The sequence below is a fragment of the Perca fluviatilis genome, chromosome 5, assembly GCF_010015445.1.
Source record: "Perca fluviatilis chromosome 5, GENO_Pfluv_1.0, whole genome shotgun sequence".
NCBI classification, from domain to species: domain Eukaryota; kingdom Metazoa; phylum Chordata; class Actinopteri; order Perciformes; family Percidae; genus Perca; species Perca fluviatilis.
Genome location: NC_053116.1, coordinates 16,397,294 through 16,424,210, shown reverse-complemented (window position 1 = coordinate 16,424,210; position 26,917 = coordinate 16,397,294). Strand labels below are relative to the sequence as shown.

Sequence of the window (26,917 nt, the reverse complement as noted above, 5' to 3'; positions counted from 1 at the left end):
AATAAAATTAAAAATTCAAATACAAAACATGAGGAGTGACAGACATTTTATTGTAAAGCAAACATCTATATAACTAATAATGACTGGAAAACCTTCCACACTAAGAAAATCAAAGACAGTAGATGGTCAGGTAAGAAGTGATGCTTCAGTGGCTTAAACATGATGCTACTATATCTGCTAGAAATAACATTGAACAGAATAAAAAATAAATAAAAAAACTGCATGGAAATACACATAAAAATCCACAGGAAATGTTGAGAGCAAAATATGACAAACATCTTCCCAATAAATATTGCTTTCAAAATAAATAAAAAGGCAACAAAAATGGCTTAATCATCCAGATCAGAGCTGGTATTTACCAAAAAACATTCCCTCATACACATTAAGTGGTCAATAGCAGTTGTGTTGGTGATCCAGCAGCTGTTAAAGTCAGTCTTCCATGCCAAAGTTAAATAAATTAATACATACAGTGCAGTACCTGTCATTTCAAATCCTATTTTCATGCATTATTACTAAAAAGAATCTTTCAGTAAGTAAGGAGGTAAAAGTAATTCTGTGAACACAAATAACCAGTGGCTCATAATGGAAATATCCCAGAGTTTCGATGAGCTTTCTCTTTGGGGTGATCCTAAACATTCCATATTTTACCACATGCCCACTGCAAGAAGCTCTGAGTGTTGCAGTAACCTGACAGACAAAATTCACATACCATTCAGTCTACGGGAAACCCTCTGCTTCACAGCATTGAGATAATAAAACACAGGGTGGACATGATGACTGGAGGTTTTGATTGTGTGGAAGAAAACGACAATTTCAACACAGAGGCCAGATGAGACATCCAAATGCATAATAGATTTTAACAATCAGTAGTGGTTTTCATGTCACACAAAGGGTGACATGAGGTAGAGGATTAAGTTCAGTTCCCTTTATATCAGTGCAGTGTTGCTTTGATATTCCTCTTCAAGCAACATGAAGTAGCCTTCAAGTTCTCACTTTTTCCTGTATTATGCTATCCGTAAACATAAATGAACCCAAGCCCTTTCAAGTAACTCCCCAAGTCAATCCCTGAATGGCTAGCATTACAGGGATAGTCTCCTGCCCCCAGTTGAGTCTTATTCACTTTAACTGGCTGGTATTCCAGTGTCCTTTCTCAAATCAAGGCTCCAGACAGTCTAGCGTCCCTTCAGAAATCCATCCAGCATTAAGTCTCCCTTTTCTGTCAGCCAGTATCCGGCCATAGCAGCTACACCTCCAATGAAAATGGCCGTGAAAACCATGTCACCCTTTGCGGCGAGCGTTGCTATGGCACAGATCACAACGCCAAAGAACATCTGCTGCAGTACAAGGACCTCATCATCTGTCATATCGTCAAACAGCCCCTTCTCTGGGCCAGCTGAGGAGGTAGAGGGAAAAGAAACTTAGTCAACAGATCTGAAAAGCGGTCAACAATATATGTCTGTATATTTACTGCTACTTACCAGGGGGCTTATTCTCAACACATATGCTATCTCTTCTAATGAATCCATCAGCACAGTCACAGTGGAAGGAGCCCTCCTCATTGGTACAGGCCTCATTGAGTCCTGGGCATGCTATTGCACGATCACTACATTCATCTATATCTGTGCGAGGAAGCAAAAAGAATAACAGTTTAAGGAAATCAGGGGAAAAAAAGGTGTGGCACAGAAATACAGAAAATAAGCAGTATATCCTTACCAAGACACTTCGCTCCACTCAATTTGTAGCCACGTGCACACTTCTTACAGCGGGCAGGACCACTACCCATGCAGCCCACACATGCCTGGTCACAGCCTGGATACAACAGAAGCCCAGTGGTCAACATTACGTACTAAACTGGGCATTATGCGCTATACTGTATGAATAACTGAATTAGTCACACAGTGGAAAATGAAAAAACTGCAACTAATGAAGTTAACAATACCTGCCCAACTAAAGCTGCAACAATAAGTCAACAAAAAAGGAATTCGCAACTACTTTGATAATCAATTAATCGTTTTAATTTTTAACTTGTATGCAATACTTGTGCTGTGGGAAAGTATAACACTCATTTTTCACCATTTTCTGACATTAGAAAATATTCAGAAGATTAAATCGATGATGAAAATAATAATTTGTAGCAGCCCTGCACCAAACCAACCATACAGACAACCACTCATATTTTGCGATAAGATAAAGTAGATTGTTTGATTATAACTTCTACAATTTTGCAAATGTAACTAAAAACCTGCATCTTATCACAAATACATAAAAAAAGAAAAATCACACCAGCTGCAGAAATAATCTAAAAAACCTTGAGGGGAGCGTACTTGCATGATTTCCTTAGGTTCAATACAGCACACTAACAGCAGCAACTTAGACAGCAACTACAAATGAGAACATACCTCTGCATTCATATGATCCTTCTGTGTTGTGACAGTAGGTGTTAGAAGGACAACGAGCCAGTTCTGTACCACACTCGTCAATGTCTAAGAGACATACCGGGGCAGTCAAACAACACACATCCAAAAAACTGGCACAGAGTCAATGAAATTTAACCAAATGACCGCTAAAGCCAAACTCACCCACGCACTTGTTGTCATGAAGGATCCAGCCGGCTTTGCACTCGAGGCATTTGTAGTCCTGTGGCCCCGCACATTTCTTACATGAGTGGTAGCAAGCTACAAAGAGTGAAAGACGAGTAGACAGCAGGAAGGTCAATTTTGGATGACCTCAAACAAAATTACATATATGTAGAAAGTTGAAACCATTGGCTGAATCTCAGGCACCTGCACAGGCTCCTATGCTGTTGTTGGAGCTTTTCTCTCTATAATAGCCATCAGCACAGCTCTGGCACAGACGGCCCGAGTATCCAGGATCACAGACACATTCTCCATCTCCGAGGCGAGTCCCTTCCCCCTCGCAGCGGCCCAGACCTCCACACACACCACCAGGGTCCGATGGACACTCTATATCGGATAAATGTGCTATTAGTGGTACACTGGAACTCTTAATAACCAAGGCTCTGAATTAGCATGGTGATTTTCACATCTTGATTGAGTCTATAGCATCTCCACATGGGGCAACCAAGTACAAATGAGGTTTAGCATGGTAAGGTTTTCTACACTGATATCAGGAAGCTTCTGTTTAACGCTTTATGTTTTTCATACCTTTGCAGTCAGGTCCAAAGCGTCCAGGTGGACAGCAGAGTCTTAGCTCCTCTATGCACAGCCACTCAAACAGGTCCGGTGCCTCCTGCTGCCTACAGGACACATAAATCATGTCAGTCATGAAATTAAAAATGGGCATGGTAATAAATCTTATCAAAACATGTTCCTCTCTGTGATTCAGCAATAAAAACAGAACAAAAAAATATATACTACGTAAATCACATTTACCTGTGGAACCACCATGTCTCCACTTGGTCCTCTATCTGCTCAAGCAGCCGGTTACATTCAAAATCTGCTTTTTCACAAGCGGCTTCCACTATCTCTAGGAGCCGAGTCTCACTGAAACAAGAGATCAGCAATTAGAGATGTTAGCCAGAAGAACAGAACATATGCTGTCTCACCCCCACACACCCACCCAGCCCCCCAAACAACAGTGGGGGGCCTTGCTTTGGTCCATTGAGAGGATTCACTTCCCTCAGTGGACTGTAACATTTAAAATAGGCCGTCTTATATAATCATTCACACATAACAAATTATCATAAATGTGCAAAGAAGTCAAAGAACTTCTGAAACTGAATCACATTAGTCAGGATGGTTCCTGGATTTCAAATTCAAAAATATCAAAGTTAGTCTTTTCTTCTTTCTTCTTTTATATCAAGAATTGACTGACCCCACAAAGGTCCATAGATCAAGCAACTAAATAAAGTGTAGGTGTGACTCCAGTTGAAACTTTTATCTTACCTGCGTGCATACTTGGCCAGCTTTTCTTCTTCCCAGGCAGTGTTTCCTCCCCCAAAGTTTTTGTTAGCTGTTCTCTCTAAGCCCTAAAAAAGGCAACATTTCAAGTAATACTTTAAGAACATGCTTAAGAAGTAAAGCATGAACTGATGGCACATTAACTTAACTGCAGTACCTTAATGAAACTCTCTGTGAGTTTTCGGCAGGTCTGGCATGGCGCAGTCTGAACTCTCACAAAAGAGAGCTCTGAGAGAAGCACCAGAGCAGGCAGGAATGGCCAGGCCCACCACATGATCCTTCAGAAAACACACACACAAAATCAGCGTATGGCAAATACATTTTTGTGTTTAAATACTTCTCAATGATCATCACAGCACATATCATCAAATACACATACTGTGAAAAGCTTTACCTATCGTACATTAACTTGATGCTATGCATTATTACTGTATGTAAAGGAGGTTGACAAAACAAGATAATCTGTACATTATAAAGCAGTCCAAAGCCATGCAATATATAATAGCATAACTTTTGTGGAAGCATAATGCTCAGTATTTATTGGGACAGTCGGTGTGAGAGTGGTGATAACTTTTTTTTTTTTTTTTTTTTTAAGCTGTAGTTTTTGTTGTTTAACTGGATTGCATAGTTCACCCTCTGTGACGTCAAAATAATATTATGATACAGATTTAAGTAATTTTTATAATTTGCGTGATATTTAAAACTACACACAATGCAATCCTCAAGTAGCTCAGTGACGTGTCTCCAAATATTGTTCTATTAACTCAGTCTTGTTAGAAAAGTTTAAAAACACTAATCTTAGCCTGGTTGGGATCTAAATACAGCCTGTTTAATCCAGACTGTTTGGGATGCTCTTCTTCCACCGTTAGCTTATTTTAGCTAGCTCAGCATCAGCACCACACAAAATTAGCCAACCAACAGCTGGCTAAGGTCAAGAGTTAGCTGCTAGCCTAAGCTAACGTTGTCTATCATTGTCTTCTAATCTGTCCGGTGTATCTTTAAAGTATATTGAACTCAGCGATTACATAATCCTAACAATATTTAAGGTTACATATCTACTAGCTACGTAGCTAATTATTGAATGCAGTTTACGTTACTCTGATATTAGCTAGCCGAACTGCTTCTTTTGACCATTCTGGTCTTAACGTTAACGTTACCTTATTGCAAAGCCACCACGTCCGCCGAACCACTGAGGATTGTTTGATTCCCTGCTGGTTCACACTACGCAGGCAGAATTTCACATTTTGGAAGGACACTTTTAATGCTTCAACTGTGCCATTTTTGTTGGTAAACCAGCTGAATGACTGACTAGCTAGCTGACTGACGCTGGTAGTGCTCATGCAGGCTCGTGTAAAGCTAGCCCTGCGGTAGGCTCAGAGACTGGATGGGATGATGCTGCTTCCAGTTGATTCTCTGTTTCCATGCAGCTGCAGCTGAGCCACACAGGATATGGCACCGCCCAAACCCCGCTGGGATTTCATTTATTAACCAATCAGTCAGCATCCAATTTTACACAGTAAAAGTAGACACATATCATGTTCATCAAGCCATTTAAACAACAAATCAGTCAGTTAATCTGCATTTAAAACACATTTATCAACCTATATGTAAACATTTAGAGACTAATTCCAGATTTCTGCAATTATACCGATTAAAATGACAATTCGTAATATGTTCAAATTCATTCACTTGTCAAAACCTATGATCTGACCGCACTGACAAAAACTTGTGGGTTCCACAAGTTGTGGATTTTATGTAGGCCTATTAAATTTCTATGCATTCTAAACTAATTATTAATGCAATTATTAATTAATTAATGCATTAATGCAATCTCTTGCCATGTTGAGATCAGAAGAGCATCTAACAGGGACAACATGATTATTCAGACAGATTCTTTATTCAAATCACACTTACAGTAGGACAAAACATAGTATAAAATAGACTCACCACGCATGAATAAAGCAATTGAATATGTTTAAAGAGAATGGAAATAGCTGTTAAAAAACAATTCTTCAAGTCAAGGCTTTCATATGCAATAGCCTATAAGTGCATGCAGAATGTCGAATACTAGTAAATATGTCAAACACACAGTAAGTTAGTTTAAGACTGAAAAATGATGTCAAGAAAAACACAATGGAGCAATTTGCTTCATTGAGATTCTTGCATTTAAGTGTAATTTTGGTATGTTTATGAAATATATTCATCACAGGCCACTGTGAAGTGACCAAACTGCGTAGCCAATCAACTGATGTATTTTTCCTTGAACTTACTTAAGTAGTGTGAGGTTTTAACGTTGTGCACTTTTATTTATATGGAGCAGCAAGAGCTCAAGCTATAACAACCCAGTTTTTTTTTTAATGAAGGAAATACTCTTTCCACTCGCAAAACACGTCACCCCTGTTTCAACAGCCACTAGTCGCTAAATGTTTAGATCAGCAAATTCAAAAGCTGCAAACTGATATGGATGTATCTGAACATCTCCCAGAGTGTCACTTCAACTCAATACTGGCTGTTCATCCCAAAACTTAAGCTTGGTCTTGTGTCATCCTCTCCTGCTGTTAAACCCATTCCATTTCACTGACCTTGGGGTTTGAGTCAGGGCTGGAGGGAGGTGTGATAATACAAGGCTGCAAGGGCACCGTTTCCCCAGAGTCTTCTACTCCTACCCCAACACAACTCTGGGACACTCCTGCAAGGCGTAATAAAGTTGTCCCTGCTGTAAACCCTGACAGCCCTCGTGCCAGAGCTCGGGATGCCAGTCTGAGCCCCCCTGCTCTTTTCCGTCTGGCTGATGCGGTAGCCATTTGCCGAGACCCAGCCAGTTCAGTCAGAAAACCCAGGCTCTGGGACGGGAGGCTGTAGACATGAAGGCCGCGGAAAAGTTCTGGCAGCGGCCGGAAACCACCCGGAGGCTCAGGTGGAAGTGATTCAAACTGCACCAACATAAACCGCTCACCAGCGCGGCCCTGTAAATAGTCTGCTAGAACACAGCTCAATGAAGCAGTAAAAACATCTACACAGGGAGAAGAAGCAGTGTAGAGTCTTTCTGCCTCCTCTTCCTCCATGACCCTGTTCCTCTCCTTGGGAGTGTTTCTTTCCCAGCTCCGGGCTCCCCATTCTTCAGCCCTTATCCAGGCAGCCTGGGTTAGGACCAACACCACTTTGCCCCCCTGCTTTTGCAGTCGGTTCAGTCTTGAGTGGAGCCATGGCACGGGGCCCAGTACACTAAGCTCGGCCTGGCTCCACAGGTCAAGAGACACACTGAAGCCGAGGCCTTGGAGGGACGAGCCCAGGTAATTCATCAGCTCTGGCAAAGCCTGGTTGTCATCAGATGGATACAGCAACACAACATGACCACCACCCACAGCTCCTGTAAAAAATTAAAACCTTTTAGAAACTTTGAAAGGAATATTTCCAACAGCTGGTTCTGTCCAACAGTCCAAAAATCTTTTTTCTGCAAAGAAGAATGAGCCACAGTAGCAGCTACAGTAACAGTGGCTACTAGAAAAGATACAGAATATAAATGTCAGAAGGAAGGGTAATATATGCAAGTGAGCATTTAAACACAAGAAAATGAATAGTCATACATCTCTACAAATGTATGGATGAAATTTCATTCATAGTGTTAACCCGTTTTATGAGATGTGGAAAATCATGGTTGCCCAATATGAAATAGATGTCAGGCCTCCTCATACCTTTAACATCATCTTCTTTCAACCATCTCCACATGTAGCCTAGAAGGAAAACAGAAGTACACATTGAGGTATTTTGCTAAAGTGGTATTATTATTTATTTATATTTAAAAACTGACCTTTAAGGACCCCTTGTATAAGATAGGCTCCTATTATGGCCAAACACATCAGTAGTAGTCCAATGAGGAATGGCAGGCTCCATCTCCATCGAGGTGCTGGAAAATAAATAAATGATTAAATCTTTAAAAAGTATGTTAAAGAAGATTCACAGACAGTGATAAGTGTACAGTTAATGTGTAATTACTTATCGGCCACATTCTAATGACAAAATGTAGCTTGTTTTAGCTGATAAGAGTTAAATAGTAAACATCTGGGTCTGGATAATAATTCATTGTCTTACTTGCAAATGGACACTGGGGCTCTAAGTATAACTCCATCCCATGTAGCTTTATCTAAGAAAAATAGTGAAAGAGTTAAGGTTAGCACAGTATGTAGGCTACTGAAGTATAAAGCAGTGAAATATGTTTTAAATTGTATGTAAAAGATTATATTTAATATATCGGGATCACCTGAACACAAATCAGAGGATGTGACGACCCATTGAACTCTCCTGTTTTCTGAAAAGTAGATGAAGAAATACATGAATGAATGAAATAAGGATCAAGAAGAAAGTGAAGATTCATCATTAAACATGCAACAATAATGTAAAGCATATAGTTCATAATAATTACATGTTTTTGGAGGGTGAGGGTGGTTGCAGTTAGGATGTGCAGTGGAGGATTAAGTATTTAGATCCTTTACTTGACAAAATAGCAATGCCCCAATTTAAAAACTGTCACGCCCCCGCCTACCGTGACTTGCACACAGTGACTGGTGTGTGTGTGTGAATGTGTTTTGGTTTATTTCTTCATTTTTTTATGCCTGCCGTGTGTTTTGTTTTTTTCTCTGTCTTTCTGTGTTTCTGTTTCCACCTGCATGTTCCACAGTGTGCACCCCCACTGCCAGCCCACATTCACAGCTTCAATACAATAAGATTCTTTCCCACCTACTCCAGTCAGCGCCAGAGTTATGTCCCCCATTCCTGACAAAAACTAATCATGCATTCTTAATGTTACTTAAGTAAATGTACATGAGCATTGTTGAAAAAAAAATGTACTGTATCAGAGGAAAAAGTACTCTTTAGCAAAAAAAATGATTATATTAAAGCCACGGAAGGCAATTTGTTTCGGGCGTTGTTGAGAATCGGAGTACCGGTACAGATCCATTTGACCGACACGACTGAAGTGTGGTGTCGCAACGTCATACATCCATGGTTGATGCTCCACGCCCTTGACTGGCTGCTGATTGGACGAACGCCTGACGTGGGTCTGGCTGCTCGAGAATTTCAACCGAGTGTCATGGCGGCGCGTTGAGAATACAATCTAGTATTCATTTATGAAAATAGTTTCTGAAAACATTTTTAAGCGAGAAATAGGCCATACAGTTGCTGAAGGTCAGTTTGAAAGATTTTCATCTACTTCTACTGGATAGTCGCGTCGCGTTCAACGGATTAATTTACATAAAGATGGGCATCGTTCAGCTTTTGGATGCGCAGCATTTTTTCAAATGCAGCGCCGCCTTCTTGGAATGCTTTGCATGCACGTTGAAGTCGCTTGACGTCACCCATAGGAATAGAGTGGAGCGTGGCGCGACAGAAGCGTTGCACGGTCAAATGGATCTGTACCGTAAGTGTTATTATTATTATTATTATTATTATTATTATTATTACATATAATAAAATTGGATTAATGTTAGTGATGCATTAAGTAGCATTTTAATGTTGTATATAGTCAAGATGGAGCACAGTTTAACTGTTTATATTCTGTTGGGTAGTTTAATAGCTGTCAGACAAATGTAGTGGAAAACTCTGCAATTTAGTGGAGAACAAGTATAAAGTAAAATTGAAATACAAATAAAACTACCTCCAAAAAGTGAGTAGGTCTATAGTATTTTCCAACTCTGAGGATGTGACTGCTTGTAAAGAAACCAAAAGGTTTTTCTTGATGTTTTACCCAATGTCCACTGCGTGTTGCAATCCAGCCAGCATGTTTGTGGAGTATCTGTCTGGAGCCCGTCACCTCTTCACACTGGCCTCCTGCCAGGTCTTTCTTGCACAGCCTCACCTCTGCCTCCAGCCTGCAGGGGGCAGTCACATTCCAGATCAGCCCTACGTCATCCTCCCTCATCGGAGACTCCTTCACAGACACAGACACGTTGTGCTGCATTCTTTCCAGTGCATCTGAAAATATAAACATTGCTGAACTGTGAAATAATTTACAATGAAAATGTATCTTGCTCTGTTTGACCTCAGTGAACTCCCTTTACATTTTTCATTTTTGAAAGGGCAGAATTCCCCACGAAGCGTCTTTCCCTTTCGCCATACCTTAAAAGAAAGGTTTTTTAAAAGAAATTAAATATATGTATTTCCAAAACATGTTTGTCTTTTTATTCTTATTTACAATTAACATGTTAGCTAACCTGGAAGCACAGGCATGGTGCAACAAAGTTTAACGAAATGGCCATTTCTCTCCTGCCTTTGGGCTGCAAAGGTTAAAAAGAAAGTTAAATAGATTTTAGATTGATTTTTGACAAACAGAGCATATTAATATAAAAAAATGTTTAGCATTGACTGACCCACGGATGACCCTCTCCAGATATGTCATTCCAAACCATCCTCCACATGAGCTCGTCTTCTCTGGTATCGTTGTTTTCCAGTTGGACGAGGACCACATTTCTCTCATGATCAGTCACAGATCGGAGTCTGGGAGCTGACACATCAATCATATAATTAAGCCGACCCACTCTATAAGGAAGTAAAACTGCTACTGCTGGCCTGGCACTGCCTTGTGCATACTTGATTCTTATTAATGTTACAAACATCTCTTACCACATTCCTTTACTGTCCCTTTTAGGTTCATGGAGCAAACTGAAAGAACAAAGGTTGATGTTCAGTGACGTTAGTAGTCAGCAATTCAGCGTGTCTTTGCTCACATAAACAGAACTTAAAAGTTACCTTCTTCTGAAGATGGGATTGTGATATTTTGAATGTTGTATGTTCTCTTTGAATAGACCTCAACCACAACAGGACTGCCAAATGACACTTTTTCTGTCAACAGCAGCTGCATTTGTAGAAAATATATATACACATTATAAAGTGTTTCAATCACTCAGTAACAGCATGAACACTAAAAGACAAAGATCTTTTTGAAACTAGCCTTTGAGCTATTTAATAAGTAGGAGTGCAGGACAGTGAGAGAATAACAGTGGTGGATGAAGTATTCAGATCCTTTACATAAAAGTACCAATACAACAATGTAAAAAATACTCCATTACTGTCACAGTCTGGCTCTCTGTCCCTCATCTCCAGACATACATGCCCAATTACTCAAACCACATGTATGACATTCTCCCTCCATCCACCAGATGCCCCCGGACTTTCCAACCTTTCCACATCCCTGCGCCTGTTCCCACAAATGGTTCCCACTTCACTAATCAGCATTGCAGTCACCTGACCTCCTGCTCGTTCACCTGCTCAGCTGATCTAACTTCCCTCATCAGTGACTCCTACTTCATATGCTGGTCCACTTCCTGTGGTTGTTGTTGGTTACTCATTGTTGCATTAATGTTTGGAGTTTTGTTACTTGCAACCTGTTTGCCTGTTGCTTGCTTGCTGCCTGTCTTTGGACTCTCTGTAATCCTCATTTCTTAATAAATATTTTAACTGCATTAGTCCGCCTGTCCTTGTCTGCATTTCATTTGCATTTTGTGCAGTGGTCCCCAACCTAGAAGTCTAGTCCCTCGTAAAAGTCAAAAGATACATCTGATGGGCCATGAGATGATTAATTGGAAAGGAAAGATGAAGAAAAAAGTTTTGTTACATAAATCTGTATTAATTTTTTGAAATTTCTCCAATATTTACTTTTTTATAAAATAATTAAATATCTAATTGGGCCTCAAACAGTGATTTAAATTAAGCCATCCGAGAAGTTTAGAGATGAAATGTTTCTTTGGTGGAACTGCAAACAACTAATAGACATCTGAGAAGTGCCCCAACCAGATTCTGCATTTTTGTAAGGAGCCACAAGTTGAATGGTTGGGAACTGCTGGTTTAATCTTATCAATGTGTTCTACCTATAAGCTTATAATATATTTTTACATAAAATCTGTCAAATAAATGTAGTGGAGTAGAAGTTTAAAGTAAGGTAAAAAATGAAATCAGTACTGGATGAAGATAAGTAGGCCTACTTCAACATTTTACTTACAGTTCTTGAGTAAATCTACATAGTTACTTTCCACCAACGACTAGTTCATGAATTAGTGGAGAACAGAAACAACAACTACATGAGGTAATTCCCTTACAACTGCCCAATATTATCTACCTTATGTGTGGGCTGTTGAGAAGAATTCTGGTCAGAACCGGAGAAGCTTGATCTAAACTGGAGTTTCTTGCAATAATTCCAAAGAAAGTCTGGGGAGCTGACACACATTTTCACCCAAGCTGTAACACAGAGAGTATAGAAGAAGAGTAAACTGTGTAAAAAGAATGGAAAAAGTTAATTTAAGTTATTCTATAGAATACAATGTGTGAGACATAGTGTTTGTTATGGGTCGAGCTTATGGTTGTATACCTTTTGGCTCAGTGAACTCCTCTTCATCAGTATGGTCACCAGATTCCTCAGAAACCTCCATTGCATTATCCACTTCTCCAACAACAATCACAGTCAGTAAATACCACAGTGGAGAACACAATGTTTTAGAACAAGTCTAACAACTACAACAATACAGGAAACAGCTGCTCAAGAGATGACTTGACATTACTGTCTGCGTACACAAAAACATTTATTTTGGACAACACGGCAAGAAAAACTTTCAGAAGCATTTAAGGCGTGTCACCCTAGCTCACAATGTCACAAGATTTACAACAAAGCTACCTTGGACTGTGATGTTGATTTGCAGGCAAGGTTCACAGTTGTCATGTGTGGCTGAACAGCACAGAATCACTTCAAGCTGCACATGTGTAACAACCACTGTATCATCTGAATCATCAGGGTACGGAGGGACTGTGGAAAGAAGAGCCGTTCTGCTTTAGAAAACTGTGAGATTATTACCGTGATAAGAGATGCACTTGTGTTGATTGGGTCACTACCTGAGCTCATGTAGCAGTCAGTCAAACCCTGAGGAAAGAAAAGTTGTAGGATGAGAGTTGAATTTTCAACAATTCCACTTGCAAAAAACTCTTGAGTAGTGTATGTGTCAACAGTGGTGAAAGGGTTATTCAGATACTTTACATGCGTAAAAGCAGAACTACCACTACTATTAGACCGCAAAACATTTTCATATAAATTTTACATAAAATAGCAATGGAAACTACAAACAGGTGACAAAGTATAATTAAGTATATGATAGTATTTCAGTAGGATAGGAACAGTAAAGTGACATTTGTATTTAGATCTACTGTATAGGAGGGACATATTTTTGGACCATTGTGTTAGACATCCCTACACCACCATAATCAATACATCAAAAAGCATGATGCTCCATTCCCAGTAGAGTTCCACAGTGCCATTTATATGTTATATAAATACATTACATTACATAAGTACTATAAGTTCAATTTAACTTATCAATAGGGCCTTTTCACAGCAGACATTTTGACTTGTCAAAGTACTAATAATATTAACGGTAGCTCTGTTCAAGTGTTCCAGTAAATGACAGTGTGACAGTGAGTCAGCTTGCACAATACCAGGACGATGAAACTGAAGCCGCTAAATGGAATTTGGCCATCATTAATTTGATTGTTTACACCTGTGATTTTCCCTTCTGTAACATGTCAAAATAACTTTCATTAAGAGGCCTATACTGTACCTATATTTCTTCTTTAATAGAAGAAGAAATACTTTTAATGAAACGCCAAGTGGAAATTACATTGTAACATTATGTTGTTATTACACATTACACCTGAAATACACACACACATGCAAAAACAGGACCTTATACATGCACTAATGGAGAGATGTCGGAGTGAGGGGGCGCCCCGAGCAGTTGGGGGTTCAGTGCCTTGCTCAAGGGCACCTCAGCAGTGCCCAGGAGGTAAACTAGCACCTCTCCAGCTACCAGTCCACACTGTACGGTTCCCAATTCAAGTCCCTACGGACTGAACTAGTTTCATGCTAGCATAAAGCTTTTACTTTATATGTGCTTGCATGTGTATATCATACTCCATATATATATATGTTCTCTCTGGTTGATTTAAGTCTCTGAAACAAAATTCAGAGGAAGTTCAAGCTACAACATCCCTCCTTGGAAATTGAGCAGTGGAGTAAGGTGTCAAGTACAATAGTAAATAAGTAATGGACATTAAACTCTGATCTCTCTCTCTCTCTCTCTCTCTCTCTCTCTCTCTCTCTCTCTCTGTCTCTCCTGATTTACCCCAAAACCTGAAGCCTGCACACAAAATGTTTGTAATCATTCATGTATGGATTGGCTAGAGTTTTCATACAACAAATAAAAAGGTGGTAACACACTTAATTTAGTAGAGGGATATTTATAAAGTAGAACTCAATTCTAAACAACGTATAACTTACTCTATTATTTGGCTCTTGTATTATAAAGGACACATTGTATGATATAAGAGAAAATGGTTTTACAAATGAACTAATAAAAACAAACAATAAGAAGACCTATATATTATAGTGTAATAAATTCACTACAGAGTAGGACTACATAATAAATACACACTCTGTATCTGTTATCTGTAGCGCTTTTAAATCCTGTCAAATTATCATATCCCGGTTTCAGGAACCTGGATAAGACCCGCTACCTGAAGCACCACTCTGCTCCGGTTAAAACCAACATATGTGGCATTTAAACTTATCTTGTTCTCTGAACGTTCTTTGCCGGCGCAGGACATAGAGGCTGGTGAGAAGTGCACACAGACCAACCGAAACCTGGATGCTGTTTTGATCATGGGCTCGTTACCTCGCTACAGATGAGTTCAGGTGCGTCATGGTCAATCATCTGCAGCGCTCTTGCGGACATGAAGAGCCAGAGGCGCAGCAGTGACAGCAGCGGGAGAGAAACATGTGGCACCCGATGGAGCGTGAGAGCCATTTCTTGGAGAGCGCCTCTGCGCCTGGCACTGGGAGTCTCTCTCCTGTCTGCTGCTCCACGGCTACACTCCGAAACACAAAACGTAGAGCACGCTATCCTGAGATCCACCCAGCAGCATAGCATGGCAGTGATAGTTCATCGGAGAAACGAGTGTGGCTTGTTCAGCACCAAACTGTTGTGACATTCACAATGATTGACAGCTCGGGAGTGGGGCGTGTCGCAGCGCTACCTGCTCAGGTGAGATATTGGAAACTTGTCACATGCGCAGCAAGTTTCTGTTTGGTTCTGATCATTCAGTGCAATTTACATCATAAAATAAATATGATCTAATTTGTAACAACAATAAGCCCAAAGCAGGCCTGCTAGGCAGAATGCATGACGATTCATAGGACTGTTTGACTAAAAATGTGTTGTTAATAATAAGCCCATCAGCTAAAGTCAAATATTTCTCACAGATAACGATTAACTCTAAAGTAGCTTTGCACCCAACATAGAGGCTGTTGTTTGAATGTTTTCAGTTGGAGTGATAAAGTTTAATCATTAACCTTTAAGTGATATGTCCGTCAAGTCCACTGGTGTAGATAGCAATTTATATTATTCCTTATCTACTGTACGTTATGGAGCCCTGTCACCTGTGTTAACTGTGTGTCTGTGATCCTTTAGTGAACAACCATAAAAATGCAAAATCATTGTGGATCTTAAATGTATTTGGATATTTATAGATATACATTTTTATATCATTTTGACTGTTGAATATATATATAAACAAACGTATTGCCCAGCCCCAATTCCGGTTCCACATCAGTGAATGTTTTGGCAGTATCGTTCCAGTGGTAAATCTACTGTATGACTTACTTCCTTAGTACTGATAATCCTGTCAAGCAGGTGTGTCAGCATCAGAATACTGGAGTCTTGTCAATGTTGTGGTCGTTGGTGTAACTCATTTGAAAAACAGGTTGAAGAAAACACATGAAACTTATAAAAAAAGTTACATTATTATACATTAATGTTTTTTTATTAAAATTGTTTTATTATCTTTCATATAAAATGTTCTAATGCCAAGTGTCAAACAAATATTTATTCAAGGGGCAATCAAATGTTTGCTGAATTAACCCTTGAGTTGTCCTCAGGTCAAATTTGACCCGTTTTCAAAGTTTCAAAAATATGGGTTTCTTTCAATCACATTGCCCAAAAATAACATGGATAGTTCCATACACGAAACAGGCTGTAATTATGCCTCAACATACGTTCCTCTGATCTAAATTATTAGCTAAAGTAATTATATAAAATATCAGTGAGGTTTATTGACCATGAATTACAAACATAAGTGTAAAACTAGCGGTGATAAGTTGGAATGAAGTTGGCTTAGAAGATGTATACTTTATGCTTTATAAAACAGGCAAAACAGACTGGGGCAATTTTGACCCAGGAAGACAACACAAGGGTTAAGCAGTGCATTAAAAAAAAACTGATGGATGTATACTTTGTTTTTAAGAGGTAGTATGTGTGCACATATTAAATAATAGGTCTCATATACTAAAGGCAATATTAGTAGTACAGGACCACATGCATTAACTGCTAAATGGTCAAGCACATTCAATTTCAACAAATTCACTTAATCTTTCTAGCTGTTGCTCTCTAACACTGGAAATCCTGGGACAGCTTTGGCTCAACGCCCCGGTTTAGAAAATCCCAAGTAAATTTGCACCTGTGCTGTTACAACACTTTCAAACACTGATAAATGCATTATTAATACTGTAAAGTGAGGTCTAATTTGCAAACAGATTTTCATAGTGGTTAGCATATTTACACACAGTAGACAGGGCAGCCGTTCGCTATGGCTTCAGTCACGAAAGCAACATAAAGAGCATCTGTTAAAAGCTTAATGCAGAAGACAGGAGAGAGTATTTACCTCCTGTTAATATGCAAAATGAGTGGTGGCATTTATTTACATGATGGTGTCAAGTAATGAAAAGTTCTTACAGAGTGATTGGCTCAGATGCGCTCACACTGAAACACCAACTCCCGTGTCTTATGTACTGTATAATGTATCATGTTTCCAGCAGAACAAAGGTCTGTCCCCATTAGACACTTGAAACCTGAGATGAAAGTTTCTCTTCTCGCCATGGCAACACATGGAGAGGCTCGTGCTCTTGTACAGTTCCTGGCCTTTCCATGTTGGCTGCCAGTGGCAACTTGAGCCTGCTTTGAGTCTTATCTGACATAATTTTTAGTGACATGATGTGACGCTCAGCTCTTGCATTTTCTTTCCTTGCGTCTGAGGCAGCAGTGTTTGTAGTCTTTGGGCAAGCTGCTGTGCCAGCCACAGTGACAACACTTTAGACAGGAGTCTGGGCCAGCAGTTCCACCTTAATTCACCAGTTTGTGTCTGTCTTCTCATCCCTCCCAGCTCCTGTATTAAACCCCTGAAATCCTGCGGTAAGCAGTACCGATGGACACCTCTGAAGGCCTTTGGGATGTCCCTGCTGTGGCAGTGGCCCTGGAAGTAGACAAGGGCCACTCCTTGACCTTTGCATTCCTGCAGCGCCCCATCTAGGCAGGCCAGAGCAGCAGTAAACACTGGTACAATCACTGTAGAGGGCTCCCTCTGGGTGTACCAGTCTTTATCATCACATAATCTGGCACAACCTTTTTTTCCCGCAGCTTTCTCTTTTTTGCATTTTCCCAGTCTTCTTCCAATTAGTTTCAAATCCTCGTCCCGCTCTACTCTTTTTTTCTCATGTCTCACCTCTACTTTGCTGTAATCTTCCTCTTTTCTCTCATTCTTATCAATGTTTTCCCTCTCCTCCCTCCACTTCTCATAAGTCTTTGTGGCTTCAGGACTCCAAATAATCAGCACTTTTCCTTGTGCCTTACGCACAGCTTCCCACTGCCCGTACAGCCAGGGAAGTGGACCCAGATCTGCCACTCCAGTCCCAGTCTGTGTTTGTGAGCTTTGGGCCCACAAAGCCATGTGCACTTTGGCACTTAGCTCCCCCTGCAGGATTGAGGCTAATGCACACACAGCAGAGACGTGGGCTGACTGCTCTGATGAGCACACCAGCAACACTGGCTCCTGGATGCAGAGCCAACCTAGAGTTATGGGAAAAGACAGGGGATTTGTTGGCTAAATTTCAATTCTTCCTTTCCTACATTAAGCACAGTTACCTTCAGAAATGAATCAAACTAATCAATTGAGGCAATACAATAGTGGAATTAAAATTATTTGAAATTTGAAGAAGGAGACATGCAACCACTCAAAGACACAGAGGCAACTGAACCAACCTGCAGCTCCACTCTTGGTGAGACGGTGGATACAAAATCCCAGTAAAGCAACAATGACCACAAATACCAAAACTGCCACAGCATACATGCCGCATCTGTTGTGCGTGTCTGTAGAAACAGAAAATGTGAGTTTATTTACTTTGTAGGAGTTGTGTGTGCATGTATGTATGCATTCATGAAGTGATGGACAAAAGTGCATGTGATGGTACACTTGAGCTTGTGTGTGTATCTTGACTACACTCACAGTCCGGGCACAGAATTCTTCTACCATGAAGAGCAGGATCTGACCTCCACACCTGCAAAAAAGCAAATTGAAAGAGTGAGAAGAGAGAAAAGGTAATTCACCGTGTCCAGAAACACCTTTCTCGGGCATGCACTTTACCTGCACACACGGCTTCTCAGCAAGAAAGTGAAGAGGCACATTTATCCTTGTTTCATTAGTAGTCCGTTCCTGTAAAATGGATAAGAAGTGGCACATATTTACTCACATGAACATTTAATTACCACATTTTTCTCTCTCTTCAGCTCTTTCTCTCTCACGAACCAGTACGTATGCTTACCATTGTCACAGAGTGGACCTGCCCCATGGGTGTACATCCCCTCTTATTAAGGACACATAGTTGAGCTGAGAACTTTGCAGCAGGAACAAAAGAGGTGAGATACAAAAACACACTCAGCCTGCCCGGTCTGATATACACCTCCCATGAAGACATGTCTGTGAAGAACAAGGAGAGAGGGAAACTCGTAATTTGTAATGCTAAATAATTTTTCTTCTTTATCTGATTGTTATTGAAATCCAGCAAAATTTGGGAGAATAATTAAGTCTATATCTCATAGCCCTTCCTCATCCTTACCCAATCAGATTACGCAGGATTCTCTCAGTGTTTCTAATGAGAAGGAGTTATGTGATCTCTTTAATAAACACTTTGTTGCTGCCGGTCACATATTTCAGAATTCAGGCTTAAATGTTCCGATAAGTGACAACTCATCTAGTATGTCAGGGGATGCACAGTTTCTCCTTCAGACCCTTCTCAAGACTTGAAGTGCTCAATGCTCTCTGTGACACTGACCCGAAGAAGTCCACTGGGGCTGAAAAATTGGATCCTAGTCTTTTATTATTAGCTGCACCTATTATTGTTGATGTTTTGACGCATATTTTTTATTTGACTTTATCATCAGAGAGAATTCTGGATGTATGGAAGACCGCTTATGTAACTCCTCTGCATAAGGGTGGTCCTACAAATGACATGAATAACTATCGGCCAATTTCAAAACTACCCTGCTTAGCAAAAGTTTTCGAACCTCTGATAAGTAATCCAATAAGATCTTTTTTATCTGACTGTGATATTCTAAGTCTTTCAGTCTGGTTTTAGATCTTGGCATTGCACTGTATAAGAGGCCTCTAAGGTTGTGAGTGATACTGTTCATGCCCAAGATAATATGCAAGATTGTCTTGCACTTTTTATTGACCTCTTTTAGGCCTTTGATACAGTCGATCATGCTATCCTTTAGTGTCTCAACAACACGCCCGCCGATAGGGGGGGACAAACGGGTCTGTTGTCCCGGGCCCACAGTAGGGGCAGAACTGGGCCCTCATTAAATTATGGAAGAATTAAAAATCTTTTTTTTTTAAATAGGCCTATTTGTGGAAAAAAATATGTAGCATAATATTTGAATTACATAAAAGCGTTTTATTTGTTTTCTTCCTAATTGTCCTGGAAATGGTGGTCAAGAACCCCCCCACCCCCAACATAAAAATGGTTTGGCCACTGATCAAAATTTGATATTGTCACTTGATTTGAAGTTCAGTACGCTCAAAATGTCCGGTCAGCACAAGTCCGGAGCTCGGAAAAGGAAAGAAAAGAGAAGAAGAAAATAGAGGCCTTAGAGATTTTCTAAACAAATATTTAAGAAAAGGTGGTGACGGTGAAGCTGGAACTGTCAACGTAGAGCAAGGTAAGAAACAGCGCAGCCAACGTTTACGAGCCTTGTAACGTAACGTAACAGGCCAGCTCTCATGTTAACGTCCATTAGCTCGTATAAAAGCCTGAGACAACAGGTTAACTTTGACAGAAACAGTTGAGTTTGGTAGCTTCATTAGTAAGGATGAGACAGAGAGAGATCCAGCTGCTGTCAGGTGACAGAGAGAGTGATGCGGGAGGGGCCCGCTGCCCCGCAACGGAGGGACAGAGTCAGGCTACCGGTGAGAGAGAGAGAGAGAGAGAGAGAGAGAGAGAGAGAGAGTGCGGGGGGCTCGCTGCCCTGTCGGAGAGTCTGAGCAGGATGGATCAGAGACTGATTACACACTTAATTTCAGTGAGAGATGTGAGGAGAGGAAGAGCAAGGGAAAAGGAGAGATCTGGCCGCGAGGGGGGGGGCCCATCTAAGATCTCGTCCCGGGCCCAGGCAAGACTGTCAGCTGGCCTGCTCAACAATATCGGGTTTGATATTGTGTCCTGTAGGTGGGTTGAGAATTATTTATCTGGTAGATCTCAAGCTGTTGTGGCTGATGGTTATCAATCAGATTTTCTGAATATTTGTAAAGGGGTTCCTCATGGGTCTGTTTTGGGGCCTCTTTTATTTATTATATTTATTAATTATTTTAATTCTGGTGTTAGGAACAGCTCAGTTCATCTCTATGCGGATGATACAGTCATCTATTCAGTTGCCCCTCCGTTGATCTAGGTCTTCAGAATTTACAATCAGATTGTTGTGTAATCCAAAGAGTCTAGGTCACTTAAATTGACCTAGACAAAACTAAGTATATGAGTTTTCCAAGAAATGTGTCTACTGTGATAATTAAAAGACACATCACCACTTTTGATGAGACACAAATTGAAAAAGTTTCCAGCTACAAGTATCTGGGCAATAAATCTTACCTCACCCAAAATTTTAGGAAACAGATTGTTCAAGCTACGTTTCTATCAGTTTTAGATTATGGGGATATCATTTATTTGCATGCAGCTTCCTCTACATTGAATCCACTTGATGCAGTTAATCACTCTGCTCTTAGATTTATATCTGATAATGGATTCAGTCCCCACCTCTGTCTCCTTTATCACAATGTAGGCTTGACTTCTTTGGCTCTAAGAAGGGAGCAACAATGCATTTTATTTATTTAAAAAGCCTTGCTTAAAACATTGCCTGTATATTTATATCTGAATTTTAAATCGTATCACTATGACACTCGCACTAGTGATTGCTTGGTCCTAAATATTCCATTTGTTATGACAAAATTGGGCAAAACTGCATCAGAGTATTATGCTCCATATAAATGGAATAACCTGCAGATTCTAATGAAATTGTTTCCATTTAATCACTTTAAATGTCTTCTTTATGAGTTCATGTATTCTGAATGTGCATATTTGGTTGTTTAACTTTCTGTAATTGTTTTATGTGTGTACTGTGTATTGCAACTGTATATTATATATGAATTACTATGTTTAGTAATTTTTGTTTGTTTTTAATGTATTGCAATTGTATATGGCATGTAATCAGGGCATCATTGGAAATGAGAGCTTGCTCTCAACTGGCCCTGCCTGAATAAATAAAAGTGATATATTAACAGGCTGAGAGTCTTCACAGCTTTTAGAAAAAAGCAAAACTTCTTTTATTCTTTCTGACTCACCGGCTTGGAAGGGGCAAGATATATGATGGCTGCCTTGTAGAGAAAACTGCAAAAATTAAACACAAATATGTGAATCTGCAACTTAAACACAGGCAAACGGACATATTTCAATCCAAGCACATTTGGCTAATCCTCACCTGCACACACATCTGAGGGTGTTTGTCCACTGCAGATGTGTTATAAATCTGTTGAGGAGACACAGTGGGTGTTTGAGAAAACTTTATTAATTTATATCAGGAATCTATCACCAATACTAACAGCAGGCAAGCCAAACATACCAGTTCTGGCCCTTCTTCCTTCTCTTTCTCCAGTGTGGAGTTGAGTTCAGGTGTGCAGAGGTGTTCGTGTTGCCTCCAGCAGAGGGAGGCAGAGATCCTCAGGTCACTGGCAGGACACTCTGAGCGCCACTTTAAACTTGACTCATACAGTGTGACTTCAGAGGAGAGCCAAACATCTCTGACATCTGTTGAGGCAATGTGGACACATATGTTTACAACTCTATGACAATGTGTCTGACTGCGGCTAATCCAAGGAGGAAGTTGTGCCAGACCAACCAAATATTAATTTACCAACATCAAAACTAGAATGCTGTATCAGAGTAAAGTATCAAACTGGTACATGAAAGTAAGATAATGTGCTTTAAAAGAGTCAGTTACCCCAATTAAAAAAATTTAACATTTTCTTCTCACCCCTTCTGGTGTCGAGGCATGCAGATAGTTTTGATTTTAGGTGCTGAAGGTTTGGGATATTTGTCTCTGAAAATGCACCCACCATCCCAGTATAAGCCAGGTGAATTAAATGAAAGGGATAATTTAACAATTTTCTTTTTCACTTTATTGCCAAGACTTATATAAAAAGATTGATGCCAGTCCCATATCTGCTCAGTAAATATGAAGCTATAGCCTGACCTTTGGCATAGTTCAGCATAAAATCTGGAATCAAGGTTAACAGTTAGCCTTGCTCTGTGTGACAGTTTTATGGGGGGTTATGTGCTGGAACCATTTCTTGGCCAGCAACAGTGACATAGCCTTTTGACAGAGCCATGCTTGCTTGCTAGTCTTTGTGCTAAAAGTGCTGTTTGGCTATCTTAGTTGACAGCAAGCCGTAGCCTTCTACTGGATACAAGATCTTCTCTAACTCTTCGTCTGACTCTCGTCAAATGTAAAAAATTACATTTCAAAACCACATTATATGGTAAATACCAAATTGTTTTTACAGAAACAATGTCCTCTATTTCTGTGGAAGTAGCTCCACTGAAAGGAAAGGGAAACTGTACACAATGAGGTCATTGCTTCTGAAAATGAATTTAAATTATATTTTTTTAATGAAAGCAAAACTATCTGCATTTCTAATACCACTAGGTTAATATGTCTTTTTATAATTGTGGTGACCTGACCCTTTAAAAGTAAAGCAATTTACGCTATTTTAAAACAAATGTTTTTCTCAGAATATCATTCTCTAATAAAACTTATGTGCTCTACACAAAATGTCCCAAAACATTTTGTCTGTGCCTTTGAATTCAGGTTCTCTTCCTGATGTCTTTTTAAATAATGTAGCAATGAGAAAGAGACTTCAGTTTGTGCACTAGTTTACAGTGCACATCCCATAAGATGTACAGTAAGCTATGTGACCAGCAGTGCAATGCACCCCATGAAAATAGTTTAGGCTCATTTTTGGAAAAACAGCTAAATGGGACACATTTAAAATGCTCTAGATTCATGCTTAGGACACTGCGAAAAAGATCATGTCCTGCACATTTCCCTGGGGTTTACCATAATTCCTTGAATGTGGAACGCCCTTGTCACAACATTAGGAGATTTGGGCGGTAACATAATTTGACCCGTCTGCAGGTATTGGATAACCTACTGCAGAAACATACATCTTAGAATAGCCATATTTTTAAATAAAAACTTTGTACAGAGTGTGACTGTGTTAGAAATGGACACAGAAAGAAATTACATAATAAACAATATTTTTATGAACTGTAACAAGATCTAAAACTGGCTTGTGAAAGACTGCAAGACACCACCCAACAGACGAAGGGGAATGCCTGTTTTGTATTTCTGAATCATGAGACAGGAGTATATCAGTCGTCAATTACAAAACAAGGGTAAAATAAAAAAAATTCCCTGCAATGTTTATTTTCAATCTGACTCTGACATGAATCATCCATCACACTCACCTGCGAGGCTCTCACTTTGAAATGGGCACTTTGTATGTCGCAGGGAATCCATACGGGTGTAATATACCTGTCAATACAAAACAGGAATTAAACTCATTCGACAAAATAATAATTTTGCACGTGTAAAAAAACATTATATGGAGCTGGAAGTACCTGCACACACACACAGGGCAGCAGGTAAGGGATGTTAAGAAGAGCTGGTCGAAACTGAGATGGATCAATCTGAAAAGAACACACATGCTTACTTTCTTTAGTGTGTAAAAACAAAAGTGCACATATGCAGATAAATGTGCCTCTGATACTTACAGTAATTTGGCGGGAATGTACACCGCCGATGCAGTCCACTTGACTTTTTTGGTAACACCATTTGGCGTAAACTTTGTCTCCAGGCTCCACGGTGACAGATATGGATTTAGTCGACAGGTTAACAGACACATTAAAGTCTGGCTTGGGATCTAAGTCACACACAAAAATACAGCTAAAGTACCGATATATAATCATCACCACATACAGCTCAAAACATACAGACGGGTGACGCGTTGAAGGAAAACGTGGATAAGTTAGTGAAGTTGAGAAACTTAATAAATGCAGATGGTTTGGGTTTGCTTTTACTCTTAGACTGAAGGCATGCAAATCAAAACAAACCCTAATTCTTATACAATGGATGATTTTTGACTGTTGTGTCAGACACTGCTCTCCACCACCATCATCATAACACCAAATTAGGAAATATGTTTGCAACAATTCTGTTTGATGCCTTCAGTAGAGAGATTATTGTACAACTAATACAAATGAGCATTAGAGCTGTTTGGAGGCCCATGGTTTTTTTTCTTTAATTTGTCACCCATCTGAGACAGGATATACAGTATCACACCTGACTCTTACATTTCCTATGTGTTATACAGGCTGCTCTGATGGAGAGAATCAGTGAGAATGTATGAAAGAACCAAAGGAAGGAGCAGAAAGGAAAAATTAAACCAAAAGAGGTAAAACATGAGGCCAGAAATCCTAAATACACTACCTGGTACTGTGTAACTGACATTGCAGCTTGTTGAAGTTGTGCTGTAGAATGCAGAAACAACACTGTTTGCTACAGCTTCATCACAATCATGTTTCACCTCCCACTGAAAAAAAGACCCAAAAAACACACCATCATCATCAGAATTGTCTTCACAGCAGCATGTTTGAGCCTAAAACAGGAGAATGCATCTTACCAGAGCAAAACTGGCATTGCTATGTGACTTGCACTTGACTAGAATTTCACCTGGTTTTTTTTCATAGTCACGCTAAGAAAGAGAGAATAGAGAAAGAGAGATGATACCATTGTGTTCCACCCTCTTAAAATTAATAAATGAATGAACTGTAGGCTCATCATTACATTTTACATGTACACATGAGTTTGGGGCAGGTGCAAAGAGTCTAACCTTTTTTTTCGTGATAGGCCTAATTATGTCTTGTTGAGAGTGTTGAATTTCAATCTTCGGGGTCTCACGGAAGTCTGGAAGAGAGCAGTGTGACATACTTTTGTCAGACGTTTGACAATGACAGCTTTAGAAGATAACAAACTTGACTTTGCCGCTTGACTCCGTACCACCAGACTTCATCCAAACATGGACAGTGACACGTTCAGAGTAACTCCCCTTAGAGTCCTGGACTGAGGTCAGTTTCACAGGGCAGTCTCCCTCAACATAATCTGTACAGACAAGTGAAGAGCATTATTACAGCAAGTGGAATGTGGCATCCACATGGAGTCATTGATATGATGCTACGATGCCTTCAACGTACCATTTTGATTTACCATCTAAAATAAAGACAAGAGAAAGACAACATAAGTTTAGCGCAAAACTGTATGGATTTGCCCATTTAATCCACATTAAATCACTATACGTTTTATTAAGAATATTTAGGCCGTTAAGTTCAGTTAGGCTAGTGTTTTGAATGTAATAAATCCAATCTTATTGAAATATTATAATATTTGACCCTCAATTCATCTTTGTGTTAAACTCACCCGACATGTTGTGGTACATTCCAGCAGCAGTGGAGACACCGCGACGGCAAAAAATGCCAACGCGGTGCCGAGACTCCTTTTAAACATCTAAAACGTTTAAAATGGCAAATGTTCGCGTAATTATAAGCCACAAGTTTGTGCCCTCGCGAAGCCGTAGTTTTAACGCTGGTCCATGTAGCTGGTTTCTGCTGGTAAGAGCGAACACTTAACTGCTATCGTCTGTGTTCAGCTGCTGAACACCTGAGCGCGCGCCCTTAAAAAGAGACCGGGGGGTTGTATGATCTAGCCTTCCTCAAGTATACTGCTTTTTTTTTTTCTAAGCGCTCAGGGCCTGCCAAATGACTAAACTAAAAACATTTTTGGATGAATAATCGCGGACAACTCATCTCCACCTATCTCAGGGTCCCAAACAGCAGGAGGAGGATGTAGCTTTGAACCCAAGCCTAGTGTTACCTTCCTGATGCCCCAAAAGAAAATACTACCATGAAACTCGCAGCTCGTAAACCTAATAGGTCATACATTACCCAGCACTGTTTTCACTAGCTCTCTCTCACACCACTGTTGTACTAGCGCTCTCTTTCTCTTTCTCTCTCTCTCTCACACACACACATACACATAAAGCCCAGGTACAATCCACCCTGCAGCTCCAATTATTTCTTTTCAATATTACAATTTCACCCAGACACCTCCTACCTACAGTCATAAATACAGTGTATATAAAAAGACTCAATATTAAGTATTCATAAAATACTAAATACGTGTTTGCACAAGTATTTGCCCCCTTTAATATGACACCTATCATCACTGGTGCATCCAATAGGTTTTAGAAGTCAATCGATTGCATAAGTACACCTGGATCTGAAAAGAGAGTTAGTAGTGTGACAAAACCTACACCATGAAGACAAAGGAACACTCTAAGCAACTCTGAGAAAAGGTGATTGGTAAACACACACCAGTGGATAGATACAACATTTCCAAGTCAGTGTACATCCCTTGTAGTCAAGTTAAATCAATTTTAAGAAATTGAAAGAGTACGTAACAGCTGTAAATCTT

The 26,917-nt window shown here is 39.9% G+C and overlaps 3 protein-coding genes across 4 annotated transcripts; all 3 read right to left on the bottom strand.

Annotated features, from left to right (window-relative positions):
- Positions 1–29: 29 nt before the first annotated feature.
- Positions 30–5,376, bottom strand: LOC120558716 (protein disulfide isomerase Creld1). Its single transcript, XM_039799884.1, has 11 exons — positions 5,078–5,376; positions 4,078–4,198; positions 3,906–3,988; positions 3,393–3,503; positions 3,165–3,256; positions 2,784–2,963; positions 2,580–2,675; positions 2,400–2,483; positions 1,714–1,809; positions 1,479–1,619; positions 30–1,393 (listed from the first exon to the last, which is right to left on the bottom strand). The coding sequence occupies exons 2-11, from the start codon at positions 4,192–4,194 to the stop codon at positions 1,173–1,175; spliced, it is 1,221 nt and encodes a 406-aa protein (XP_039655818.1). The 5' UTR covers positions 4,195–4,198; positions 5,078–5,376; the 3' UTR covers positions 30–1,172.
- A 422-nt stretch (positions 5,377–5,798) lies between these two features.
- wu:fl23c11 lies at positions 5,799–14,930 on the bottom strand. Of its 2 annotated transcripts, none has more exons than XM_039799877.1 (16): positions 14,630–14,930; positions 12,798–12,825; positions 12,583–12,711; positions 12,280–12,354; positions 12,031–12,149; positions 10,665–10,770; positions 10,539–10,577; positions 10,286–10,419; positions 10,130–10,192; positions 9,977–10,034; positions 9,664–9,890; positions 8,182–8,229; positions 8,013–8,064; positions 7,732–7,827; positions 7,616–7,654; positions 5,799–7,290 (listed from the first exon to the last, which is right to left on the bottom strand). In XM_039799877.1, exons 1-16 carry the CDS (start codon positions 14,882–14,884, stop codon positions 6,479–6,481), a joined length of 2,280 nt encoding a protein of 759 aa, XP_039655811.1. In that variant the 5' UTR covers positions 14,885–14,930; the 3' UTR covers positions 5,799–6,478. The 2 variants fall into 2 exon arrangements, with proteins under 2 accessions (XP_039655811.1, XP_039655812.1); XM_039799878.1 differs by having other exon boundaries at positions 12,280–12,351.
- An 819-nt stretch (positions 14,931–15,749) lies between these two features.
- Positions 15,750–26,542, bottom strand: LOC120559923. The gene is given in 18 exon segments (XM_039802021.1): positions 15,750–16,998; positions 17,001–17,854; positions 18,047–18,154; positions 18,291–18,342; positions 18,429–18,497; positions 18,607–18,761; positions 21,675–21,720; positions 21,812–21,859; positions 21,953–22,137; positions 23,857–23,923; positions 24,010–24,078; positions 24,163–24,311; positions 24,878–24,980; positions 25,071–25,142; positions 25,281–25,354; positions 25,448–25,549; positions 25,642–25,657; positions 25,865–26,542. Coding segments are annotated over 18 exon segments (2,409 nt in total). The 5' UTR covers positions 25,952–26,542; the 3' UTR covers positions 15,750–16,845.
- Between the last annotated feature and the right edge of the window lie 375 nt (positions 26,543–26,917).